At 33.5% G+C, this 12,923-nt stretch overlaps 1 protein-coding gene across 1 annotated transcript; it reads left to right on the forward strand.

Moving 5' to 3' along the window:
• Window positions 1–801: 801 nt before the first annotated feature.
• Window positions 802–6,120, forward strand: LOC21389703 (disease resistance protein RPM1). Its single transcript, XM_024162761.1, has 6 exons — window positions 802–898; window positions 1,363–1,431; window positions 2,184–4,295; window positions 4,332–5,063; window positions 5,670–5,721; window positions 5,834–6,120. The coding sequence occupies exons 3-5, from the start codon at window positions 2,270–2,272 to the stop codon at window positions 5,690–5,692; spliced, it is 2,781 nt and encodes a 926-aa protein (XP_024018529.1). The 5' UTR covers window positions 802–898; window positions 1,363–1,431; window positions 2,184–2,269; the 3' UTR covers window positions 5,693–5,721; window positions 5,834–6,120.
• Window positions 6,121–12,923: the final 6,803 nt, after the last annotated feature.

Genomic DNA, 12,923 nt, shown 5'->3' on the forward strand with positions numbered 1-12,923 from the left:
TTTACTTCCATCCCTTCAAATAAAACGAACAAAAACAAGAAATAACGTAGTTGACATACGTGTAAAAACTAATGACTCAAGCTCAATGGAGCATATTTTGACATTTGATTACAACAACATTGATATTTTCAAATTATAAAACTAAAGTTGATGTTTACAACTTTCAAAGCTTAATGTTATGAATGAAAGTAGATTTAACATTTAAATTAACATTATATATTGGAGTATAAAAAATAACATACTAAATATATTATTTTCACACTTTTTAGTACTAAAAATGACATTGGCGTTAACATTTACTTTAAAGATGATCTACATGTACTTAGTTCAAAAATTTTCCTTCACTAAATTAACTATAACTTATCCATTTTAAATATTTATTCTATAATTCTTCAACATGTCATTTTAATAAAGGTGACCTTAATTTTCATGCTAGAAAAATATTTTTAATCAAAATATTCTAATTAAATATACTTTTTTTTAATATGACTTTGTTGATGTCCTTGTTTTCTATTTTATTAATTTAATTTGTTTGACTATTGTTTTTCTTAAACTTTTTCATTCATATTTATTTGAGAATTCATATAATCAATGCTAGCACATGCAAGGGACGAGCTTCATTTTACCAGTATTCTTTAAAAGATTCTCAAGATAGAATATCAAGAAAACGTATGTTCTTTAAAAGATTCACCAAAAGAATGACAAGGTAATGAGGATAAGAATTGCAAGGATAGGAATTGCAGATAGAAACAGCCCTAATTTCTCTCTCTCTCTCTCTCTCTCTCTCTCTCTCTTCTCTTCTCTTCTTTGTTTCTCTACTTCACCTTCCTTTCTGTTTCCCTTAATCCTGTATCGGTCCATCTTGTGTACAACTCTAGCTTTGAAGATCATAGAAATGGTAAAGCTTTATTTGTTCATAATTCATGCTGGAACTCTATATACATACGCATATGTATATATTCTTTGTGAATTTCGATTTATCATACAATTTTCATCTTTTATTAGCTTTCCAATTTTTCTGTTATCACTTATCTTGCTAGGATAAGATGCGTATATATAAAATATTGACGAGTCAAATAGAATGACTAGGTGTTGGTAAATCTGATCAGAATCAACTCCTATAATTTTCGTCAAATTCCTTATAATGAAAATTTTGCCTTCTTATATGCTGGTCAAATATATATATGCGTTGGACTGGGAATGAGTTCACGAGATGTTTGCACTCTATAACTGCATCGCATGTCTTTCCCCGCTTTTCCCTCTTTTCTCTCTCTTTTTTGTTCTTTTTTTTACCCTTTTCTTTTTCATAAATGCCTTAATCATATAAAGTAGAACTGACTAATTCTATTTTTGATTTTCCAGGTTTTAAGCACGCATAAGATCAAGAGAAGAAAGAACTGGAATATGACGTAACAAACCAGAGTGCTAAAGGTAAATATATGTTAGGCCATTTCTGATGCAAATGCTAGTACTGATTGTATATTAGATACCAAAAAGTGTGATAATAATATATTTGACATGTTATTTTTATTTAGATGATTGGTTCAAATCCCCATGGAATTTGGGTTCACATCGGTTAGATATTGGTTTAAAACCACCACAAACTTGTGAAACAAACGGGCAATAAGTTTTGAAATTTTTAAAAGTAAATTTTTAATTTTTAAAATAATTTAAAAATACAAATGTTACAATAATTAAATAAAGAAGTAAACATATCAACTAATAATATTTAAATGTCAAATTTGCCGTGCTATATTTGGTGGCAAATTCACCACAAACTATATAGCATATGGCAAATTTGCATAAACATTACATTAGTGAGTTTTTCTACACTCAAATGCCAAATTTGTCATTGACACATCTACTATAACGACACATTGGAGATGTTATTATTTTCAATTAATTTTCATTAATTAGTATATTTTGTTTTGTAAAAAAAAAAACACAAAAAAACACAAAAAAAACTTCAAATCTGCCCGAAGGGAAAGGAAAAAACCACAAGAAAAAGAAAGCTTTGAAATAAAAGAATTCAACCTCAACCAAGTTGTGTGCCTTGAAAGTGCGTATAGGTTCACCATTTTCCTATCAACAATTAGAAGAGTACATGGAAGAAATTAAATGTATATTACATTGCATTGGATATCTAAAAGACACTGTACAGCTCATAGTTGCTTGCATTGCAGACTATCATAAAGTCTCACAGAGAGAAGTAAAGGATCTGTTGCTCAACGAATTAGTAAGCAGAGATAGTCTATGCATGGAATGATTGATGGCGGAGACAGCGGTTAGCTATCTTATCGACAAGCTAATTCCACTATTGACTGAAGAAGTGAACTTGTTGAGAGGTGTTCATGGAGAAGTTTTAGAAATCAAGAGGGAACTTGTGTTCATTCGGGCTTTCCTCAAGGATGCTGATCAGAAGGCAGAAGTCGAAGGTGACAATGGCGATGGCCTTAAAGCATGGGTTGAAGAGCTAAGAGAAGTTGCATTCAAAATAGAAGACGTTATTGATGTGTATATATATCACATGACGATAAATCGTCCCGATCCTCATGGAGTCATTGCTTTCCTCCATAAAATTGGTCGCTTTGTCACAAAACTAAAACTGCAGCGTCACATTGCGACACAAATACAAAAAATCAATCGAACCGTTCGAGGTATTAAGAAAAGAAGTACAAGCTATGGCTTTGATTCTCTACAACAAACACCCATGAGTGATGCGCCTCAACAATGGAATGACCCTCGGAGGGCAGCCTATTTCCTTAGAGAAGCTGAAGTTGTGGGTATTGAATCTCCTAGAAATAAATTGATTGAAATTTTGAAAACACATTCTCCAGAACGCATTGTGATTTCAATAGTCGGGTTAGGGGGTTCAGGAAAAACTACTCTCGCCAAACAAGTTTACAATTATGTAAAAAGAGACTTTGATTGTCATGCTTGGATTGCAGTTTCAGAACCATACAGTGCAAAGGAGCTGCTAAGAAACCTAATAAGGAAGGTTTACGCAGCAACTGAAGTATCCGCTCCAGTAACTATTGATACAATGGATGAGCAATCACTAACGGAGCAATTGATAAACTACTTGCAGAACAAAAAGTATTTTATTGTTTTCGACGATGTCTGGAATAAAGAATTTTGGGGAGATGTAAATTTTGCTTTTCCAGAAAATGGTGGAAGGATAGTGATCACGGCAAGGAAGAATGAGGTTGCTAGTTTTTGCAAAAGATCAGTATCTTCCGTCCATGTCCATTTGATGGAACCTTTGCCTCCTGACAATGCCATGGAACTATTTTGCAAGAGGGCTTTTCTATCGGAACCCGGACGGTGTTGTCCTGCCAACTTAGAATATTGGTCTCGCAAGATTGTTGCTAGTTGCCAAGGTTTACCACTTGCAATTGTAGCCATTGCTGGTCTTCTGTCAACTAAAAGCAAGGTCCCTTTTGAATGGCAAAAGTTTTATGCAACCCTCAGTTCAGAGTTGGTCAATCATTCTGATCTCAAAAGCACAACAAGAATACTATCGCTCAGTTATTATGATTTACCTTACTACCTCAAATGCTGCATATTGTACTTTGGAATTTTTCCAAAGGGCTATTCCGTTAGACGTGGTAGATTAATTCGCCAGTGGATAGCAGAGGGTTTTGTGAAACCTCAAAAGAACAAAACCTTGGAGGTTGTTGCAAAAGAATACTTATCTGAGCTAATTGATAAAGGTTTAGTTGAAAACGAGGAAGGGAAAGCAAAGCGTTGCCGTGTTCATGATCTTCTTCATGTTGTCATCTCACAAAAGATGGAAGAATCAAGATTTTGCCAAGTTTTATCAGATGAGTCACCAACTTTTGAAGGAGTAGCTCGTCGCCTATCAATAATCTGTAGCTCAGACAATATTTTGCAAACAACTGAAATTTCCCGGGTTCGTTGTCTTTTTATGTTCAATGGGGATAAGGAGATGCTCAATTCTACTGTTAATGCACTTGCCACAAGTGTCAAGCTCCTAAAAGTACTTGATTTTGAAGACACTCCTTGTTTAGATCATCTCCCTGAAGATATTGGAGACTTGTTTCACTTGAGATATTTAAGTGTGCGTCGTACAAAAGTGAAGCTGCTCCCAAATTCCATAGGAAAACTGGTAAACTTGGAGACTTTGGATCTATCGCAGTCATTGTTTTATGGAATTCCTGCAAGTATTAATCGGCTTAGTAAGTTACGTCATCTTTTTGGCTGGAGATATGGCAACAACACTGAACTCTTTTCTTTCGACAGAGTAAGAGGAATAAAAATACAGAGAATCGAGTGCTTCAAACACTTGCAGAAGTAATATCACATTGAAGCCTATATTGACGGTGCTTGTATAATAGAAGAGCTTGGAGCTTTGACGCAGTTAAGAACATTGGGCATTTTTAAAGTGAGAAGTCGAGATGGAAAAAGTCTATGTGGTTGCATTGAGAAAATGAAATACCTCGAATCCCTTGTAGTGAGATCGATAAGTGAAGATGAAACACTTGATTTAGATTCCATTTCACATCCCCCTGAATTTCTTCGGTGTCTCCGTTTATCGGGTCCTTTAATGACATTGCCGAGGTGGATCATGAAACTTCAAAATCTTGCTAAGATTTCAATTCGTTGGTCGAAATTGGGAGATGATCCATTGAAAGTCCTTGGTAATCTGCACGAGCTAGTGGAGCTTGATATCAGCACTGATGCATTTGTTGGTGAACAACTACACTTTGAAGGAGGTGTCTTCCCAAAACTTAAGGTGCTCCGACTTCAGAGCTTGAAATGGTTGAGTTCATTGATCATAGAGGAAGGAGCATTGCGCGACCTGGAAAAGCTTTACTTGGGGCCTACGCCACAAATGAAGGAGGTGCCAACTGGCATAAAACATTTAAAAAATCTTAAATTCCTACGCTTCGTTCGCATGCCAGATGAATTTGTGTCAAGCATGAATCCAAAAGAAGGACACAGCTATCATATCGTTCAGCATGTAGTACCATTTGTCTTTTTCCATTGTGCTGACGACCAATTCTACCGTCTGCACGATTCTGGTCTCCAACAATTGTTAGGTAAAATATTTTCATTTTAAATTTAGATTATGAGAGATTCTTTGAACGCTTATCGGTAGGTTCAGATAATTATGAGAAGATATCTTAAATTATGTTCATCACCTCTGAATTTTTGTTTTTTCAATTTCCATTTGAATAGTTCGTAATCTGTCATGAATATTTTTAGTCCTAAACACGTGTGTGAATACATATACAATTCTTTGTTGTTTCTTTTCCTTTTTTTTTTTTGTTTGTTTATCTTTCCAATGTTAGTGGCAGAGCCACATTGTATTTTGTTAGGATGCGTGCCCGTTCATCTTTTCATGTTTGAATTTTTACCCTTATTTTGCATTATTATTTTTTTTTTAAAATTAGTTACGTCTCTATTTGGTAAGAAAAATTACAAATATTCTCCCGTTGAATAATTAAAATATATTGTTATGTTTTCATATTATAAGAAAAGTTATGATTGTATCTCCACTCATTGTAATTGAAATATATAAATATTTCTCTGTTTTATAATATTCCTAATTGTTTTTTCATAGTTTCCTTGCGTAAAGAAAAAAAATTCTGACCCAAAGGAATGTGATGGAGTTGAATATAATTATAACTTGTCTTCCCATACAGAGCCAAGAAAGATCAGAAAATGAGCGGAGTCAATGGACAGTAAGGAGCATGAGTAAGCTTATTAACTTCCTTCTAATTAATTGATTACCGAATTTTATCTAAATTTTACATTACTTCTTTTGATGATTCATTTTATGTTTATCATTGACATCTTCCATTGTTAGGCCTTTTCTATCAATTGCGCATGGGATTTTCTCAAGCCAGAGCACCGGAGTACTTTTGTTTAGTTGTAATACTCGCCCAAATAAAATTATTAAATAAGCAGTGACTATGTATTGAAAAACTACTGCTTGTTATGGACTATGTATTGATTTCATTAGTAAGACTACTGCTAGTTTGTAGTTATGTATTGAAAAACTTGTTAAATATTGTTAAAGATGATAAGCCACTCAAACACAGGGATGATGAGACGTATAATCATATTTTCTTTTAGATTTATTTTTAGTTTGTACTCAACATATTTAATACTTTTTTCACATTATATTTGATAGTTTTAAATCTCTTACCAGTGAATTATAGTTTAAAACTATCGAGTTTTCTTCATGTTTTCTACGATGAGCAACTTTATTTTTTATAGAAATACGTCTTGAGATACTTTAGTTATGCATCTTGAATAATATTGAAAGTAAAAATGTCATAATTCCTGTTCCACACCAGTAAAACTATTGTCCTATCCAAGTTTAGTTACCCTTAACTACTACTACTTCTCGACGAAGTGCCATAACTTTTTTTAAAAAAAAAAGGACTATTACTATTTTCCCTTTCTTTTTAATTTTTTGATAATTTCCATTTTCCTTTTTTATTTCATGAGTTTACTTTCCGTTTTTTTTTTTCCCCCTCTTCCCACCGTAGTAGTTCTAAACATGCTTAGCATGTCTGGTGTGTGTATGTATACAAAACTGGTAAGTCCGGCAATTCTACGATTAACTAGAAAAGACATTGTTAGTTCTGTAAAGGACTTTCAAAATGAATAGCGAAAAGGAAAAAGTAAGAGTAAACAGGGGCAGAAGAGAAAGAGGGAAATTGACATGCCATTACAAATGTGATGCACATTGAAAAAAAATGCGTGTGAGAGTCTTATAGGAACATTATTAGACTTCAAAGGAAAATTGAAGGATGGACTTGAACCCGTAGAGATTTGGAGCTTATGGGAATTAGAAAGGGCTTACTTCCACAACAAAGAAGGAGTAAATTTTACCCTCCTTTGGCACCTCACAAAATGTCAAAAAAAAAAAAAAAAAAAAAAAAAAAACCCCCTTTGGAAAAAAAATGATTTTGTTTTTAATACGAAGTAAAAATGAGATTGTTTGGAGAATCAGTCTACAACCAATTCTGAAATTGTGTTTAGTTAGTTTTTTAAAAGATTGTTTTGAGTATAATAAAAAAGTAAAATCGTGTTTGGTTATAACTATTAATTAATATATTATAATATTGTTGATAAGTACAAGGAAATGAAAGCAGAAAAGAAAAAATAACTTTTAACAGTTTTCTAATTTCTTTACAAAAACTATTCTCACTATTTTTTGTTTTCATTTTTAAAACATTTGTTAAACAAATACGATTTATAGATCGTTTTCATTTTCATGCCTCAAAAGGCGTGTAAAAATATTTTCAAAAATAAAAAAAAATCAATTTTAAACACACCCGAATATTCTGTAAAAGGTTATTTGATTTGAAACTACCATATGGCTATAGCTGAAATATTGGGAATTGTATCATGGTGGAAGAATGTAAGATAAAAAACATTGTATTAAAATTTGAATCATCGTTTAAATATACTTACCAAACAAGTTCTAAAGAACTGTATTTCTTTGACTTGCCAATAGAATTAATGGAATGTAGACACAATTATCAAATCATTCATCACGTGCCATATTTTTTTCCATCTATATCAATGAACGATACCGTCTACATAAATTTGGTTGGAAGCGCTATTGAGGTAATTCCTGAATTTTGAAACATTGTAATTTTGTACTGCCCATGCAATATTGCCCTTTCTAAATTTGTCTCCAAACACAACAAAAAGCGGATTTATAGAGAATATCATGGGAATTTATAACGTAAGCTTTTTTCTGAATTTTTATATCTCTCTGTACACAATATACAGTTCCAATTGCTGTAAGATGCAAAAAATTGATCGATAGATATATAAATAAAATGTTATATAATGCAGAGTTATGCAAAATCAGGATAAAAAAAGCTGCGAGTGTTAGATATATAGTAATGTTATATTATATTGAATATATCTGGCGAATTTTTATATTTTCTTTTTGACAGTGACCTTTTGTTTTTATTCTTATTTTTTATTTTTTGTCTTTTGGTTTGATCTCTAATCTTTTGCCTCTTACATTTTGCTTTTAGCATGTTTCACTTTAGTGTTTGAATGCCACTTGTTGCCTTGGTCAAATACACACTACACCTACCCAATGGTGCTATGATAAGATTCTAACTAATCACAAAACAATACCCATTAATAAATAAATATTAAACTAATCATTAAAATCATACTCATATATCAACAATATATATATAAATATATATTATGTACATCATCCAAGGCGCATTGGTTATAAAATGTCTATTATTTCAGCTAAGAGAGATCCACTACAGAGGAAATTGTATTATAAATATATATATATATATATATATATATATATATGTGAATGAGTATTAATTGAATTTACTAGGCTACCATTTTCAATATCTATCTTGAAGTTTATGTATATATATATATTGCTTAATACTTAATAGATGTCCCCGATTATATCGACATCTTGATGGAATGCTGTCTTAATCACTTTCAATTCCCCTGACCAGCTTATGAATTAATAATCCTGAAAAGAGCAATTCTATGCAGAAAAACATAGTTCAAATGCAATAATATGTTGTAAGCCATGTGACCATTGTAGAGGGTGAAATCTACAATTAAACTTGTTACAGGTTAATAGCTAAATTCAAATGATTAGAGGGTTAGTATTCTGATCACATAAAAAATAAACAGACAAGAAAAATAAAGAGAGTGAGACACATAAATTTATAGTGGTTTTTTATAATAATTCATGGTACGTCGACTGTAAAGCATACATATATTCCACTATTAATATTGATGAAGAATACAGTGCTAATCTCTGTAAATGTCGGGAGAATGCTATTGAAAATACTGAGAAGTATGTAAAAGCGGTGAAAAAACTCCTAGGAATGCTTGGAAGTGGTGGAGGCGTGCTTTAGGGTGCGTGATCGTGTCTCTTGTGTGTCTCTTTCTTCCTTAGACATGCATGAGCTGTATTTATAGGTCTTGGTTGCTGAATAAATTATTTAAGGCAAGTTTTCCATTTTACTTTTGATTGAAGATCCTTTCTTTGTAGAGAAATTACTTAGGGAGCAAGTTTAGGTGGAGATTGACTTTCCCTTTTGCTATTCTGAAGCAATATCTCATGGAATATGGCTGTTGTGATCGTGGAATTTATGATGAAATTCAGTTGCTGAGCTGGCAGCCCCGGGACTGGACTGGTCGTTCGGGTAATGGACCACTGGACTGATCGTTCGGGCAGCCGACCTTGTTGACGACTAGCAGGTCATTTTTGGTAGCTGATTTTGTGATTCAGCCCCATTCTCTGATAAGTGTGTTGACATGTATATGATAAGAAATGAGGTATGAAATTTGGCTTGCCTAGAAACTTATTCTCCATAATTTTCCTCATTGGCTCCACGCGTTTCGTGTCAGGTGTGGATGCACGCGCGCATGAGGACCGTTTACAGTGCTTGATCCAACGGACAGAAATTAATTCTGAAATTAAAATTAAAATTAATAAAAATAATATATTATAACCGAATTTTTAGCGTTTGAAATACCAAATGTATCCGTTTATATACCGTTTGGCTCCAAATTTCAAACACTACTTAGCTAAAAATAAAACACATAAAATTAAATAAAAACACATTAAAATAAATTAAAACATACCAAATTGATTAAAACTAAAATAAAACTCAATAATTTAAAATTTAAATAAAAATATGTACAAATAAATTAATACTTATAAAAAGTCTAAATTTAAGGGATTTAATTATGCATAAAATAATGATTATCAAGAGACAGCTCTAAATTTCTCTTTTCTCTTCTTGGTTGACTCCTTCACCTTTCTTTCTATTTCCCTTAATCCTGTATAGGTCCATCTTGTGTACAACTCTAGCTTTGAAGATCATAGAAATGGTAAAGCTTTATTAGTTCATAATTCATGTTGCAACTCTATATACATACGCATATGTATATATTCTTTGTGAATTTCCATTTATCATACAATTTTCATCTTTTATTAGCTTTCCAATTTTTATGATCTGTTATCACTTATCTAACTAGGATAAGATGTGTATATATAATATGTTGACGAGTCAAATAGAATGACTGAGAGTTGCTAAATCTAATCAGAATCAACTCGTATATATATTTTCGTCAAATTTCTTATAATGAAAATTTTGCCATCTTATATGCTGGTCAAATATATTTGCGTTGGACTGGGAATGAGTTCAGGAGATGTTTGCACTGCGACAAACACTCTATAACTGCATGGCATGTCTTTTCCCGCTTTTCCCTCTTTTCTCTCTTTTTGTTCTTTTTTTTCCCCTTTTCTTTTTCATAAATGCCTTAAATCATATAAAGTAGAACTGACTAATTCTATTTTTTATTTTCCAGGTTTTAAGCATGTAAAAGATCAAGAGAAGAAAGAACTAGAATCTCACGTAACAAACCGGAGTGCCAAAGGTAAATATATATTAGACCATTTGATGTAAATGCTAATATTAGACACCAAAAAATGTGATAATATTTAAAAGTTGAATTTAAAAGTTGAATTTAAAAAACTTGAATTTTAAAAGTTCAGCTATAATATTTTCACTTACAAAATTTGAATTATGGTTACCTTCCAAACGGGCCCTAAAGGGTTATTTGGTACACGGGTTTGGACCACGTGGTTCAAACCTTTTCACTACATTATTTTTTCTCATAAAAATCTAAAGTTTGGTTCAAACTTTCTAGTTTAAACTTGTGAACCAAACAATAACTGAGGTTCCATTTGCTTCGCTGGTTCAAATTGTGTGGTTTTGAACCATTTGAGTTTGAAATAAAAATTCTAACCCCCATGTTGGTAACATGATCGGTACTAGGTTGCCAATCATTGCTCCGCCCATTACCTCGCTGAATAGGCCGTAAACATTGTTAAGCGTTCAGCAACCCATCCGAACAGGATATTCGAACCTCGTTTTCTACTCGTCGTCGAGTGCAGGGTAGAGAAATCTCAACAAAGCACTCCTCAACCTTTGCCTTCCAAAACACACGTTGAGAAGGGTTCCCATGTGTGATTCTCTATTAGAGATCATCTCCACCGTCCATTTAGACAATTGTACAACCGGTGAGAATCAATGACACCTAGACCTGCTCCAAACAGAACCATATGGCTATACTAAAGAGCCTTGGGTGGATTACGGGTTTGACCCGAGTCCAATAGCAAACTATAAATACCTCCATGATCATTTGCTAAGGTAAGGATAATTTCTCTACCAAACTCTGCCTCTCCATTAATTGCCCCCGAGTAGAACGCTGACTTGAGCGTCAGAGGGTCATCTAGTGTCGTGTCTGCTTCGTTCTTGGATAATAGCGCCATACCAGAGAATCCAACCAACTCAGGTAGAGGTGGAGAGTCCTATTACTGAGTGTTGCCGCACGTGGTGTTGTTTCAGATTTTGACATCAACAACCTATCTTGTTTTTTGTAATTAGTAGTATAAGATCTAAACACGAAATAAAATTTTCAACTAGTGTTTGGTTACATCTGTTAGGTCCGTTTTTATCCTAGTGTCACAAGTGGTGTTGCAACACTTTACTGTAACACTTTTTGTGACATAAAATCTAAAATTAAACCAGCAAAACAGTAAAGCAGGAAACTAATGCAGAAACGTAAAGGACACCAAAAAAATGCTATCGCAGTTCCATGCGCACACCTACTCTGCAGGTCCACGCCCAGACAATGATCAATCCACTAAGTTCAAAAGATTACAAAGGACCGAACGGTCTTACACACTCAACGACTCCCTCCTTAACGATGTCGCCGTTGCCTAGAATCTCCTTAGAAAGCTTGATCAGCGAGCACCACTCGACTTGACGGTTTCCTCCCTAAACCAAATAAATCTTCTCCCGAAGAACCAATTTAAAAGTGTTCTCACAATCCGTCGCAACACATCAAACGACTCTTAACATTACAATCTCATACTCACATGAACACACATAACTTTTTCTGTATTCAACACATATTCTTCACCTCACGTTCTTCACAACATCAAAACCCTCATGCCACTGTATATACCATCACAGAATCACACCCCTCAATCATCCATGATAAGTACATCCAATCATGGTAATATCTCCTCTATTAACACCACAAATCAAGTCACCAGCCCCAATGACAGTAAGAAGACAATCATACCCAATATTTCCCACAATTTTTTCCTTAGAAGAGCCAGCCATAATGCTCCAAAAAGTCCACTCTTGATTTTCAGCAATCAAGATCTTTGATTTGCAGCCAATAAACATGACAACCAAACTTTCTTTAAGAGGACTACCAATTTACAATGCCAACCAATCTTACAACCAATTTGCCAAAAATAAGCCAACACAAAAAATGCACTAACAATCTCCCCCTTTGGCTATTTTTGGCAAAACTAACATTACTAACAAAAAGAACCTATTACAAGATAAAAGAAAAAAAAAAACCAACGAAGGGGGTTAATTGAATTAAGAGTTCTCTCCCCCCTTTTTGACAAAAGACAGCCAAAGTTAAAAAATAATACTAATAGAAAAACCTTTTAGAAGCTGTTGCTCCTCCTGAGTCCTCTACGAGTCTTACTCCCCCTGAATGTAACACTTTCTTAAACTTGATATTATCACCTGTCAAATGCTTGGAGTGACAATTACCACAATACTCAAAGTTAGAAGTACATGCTTTAAAAGAATTATAAGCCTCATGACACCATAAATCACATTTCCTTACCCACACACGTCTAGGAAATTTGTTTTGCACATCAACCTTCATTTTAGGTGTCCTTCTTGTGAATGCGGAATTTGGTGGATTCATGAGCATACCTCTCTTCAAAGCATTCAAATACTTATAGCAACTTGGTCTTATATGGCCAGTTAAACTACAGTAATGACATATGGGAACAAATCTTTTACGTCGAGGGGGTGAAATAATAACCTTCTTACTGA

Source organism: Morus notabilis, unplaced genomic scaffold (assembly GCF_000414095.1).
Source record: "Morus notabilis unplaced genomic scaffold, ASM41409v2 Scaffold1522, whole genome shotgun sequence".
NCBI lineage: Eukaryota > Viridiplantae > Streptophyta > Magnoliopsida > Rosales > Moraceae > Morus > Morus notabilis.

Coding starts and splice junctions, on each gene's coding strand:
- LOC21389703 (XM_024162761.1), top strand. CDS start 2,270: ATGGCGGAGACAGCGGTTAGCTATCTTATCGACAAGCTAATTCCACTA. Junction 4,296..4,331: donor AAAAATACAGAGAATCGAGT/GCTTCAAACACT, acceptor ATCACATTGAAG/CCTATATTGACGGTGCTTGT. Junction 5,064..5,669: donor TGGTCTCCAACAATTGTTAG/GTAAAATATTTT, acceptor CTTCCCATACAG/AGCCAAGAAAGATCAGAAAA.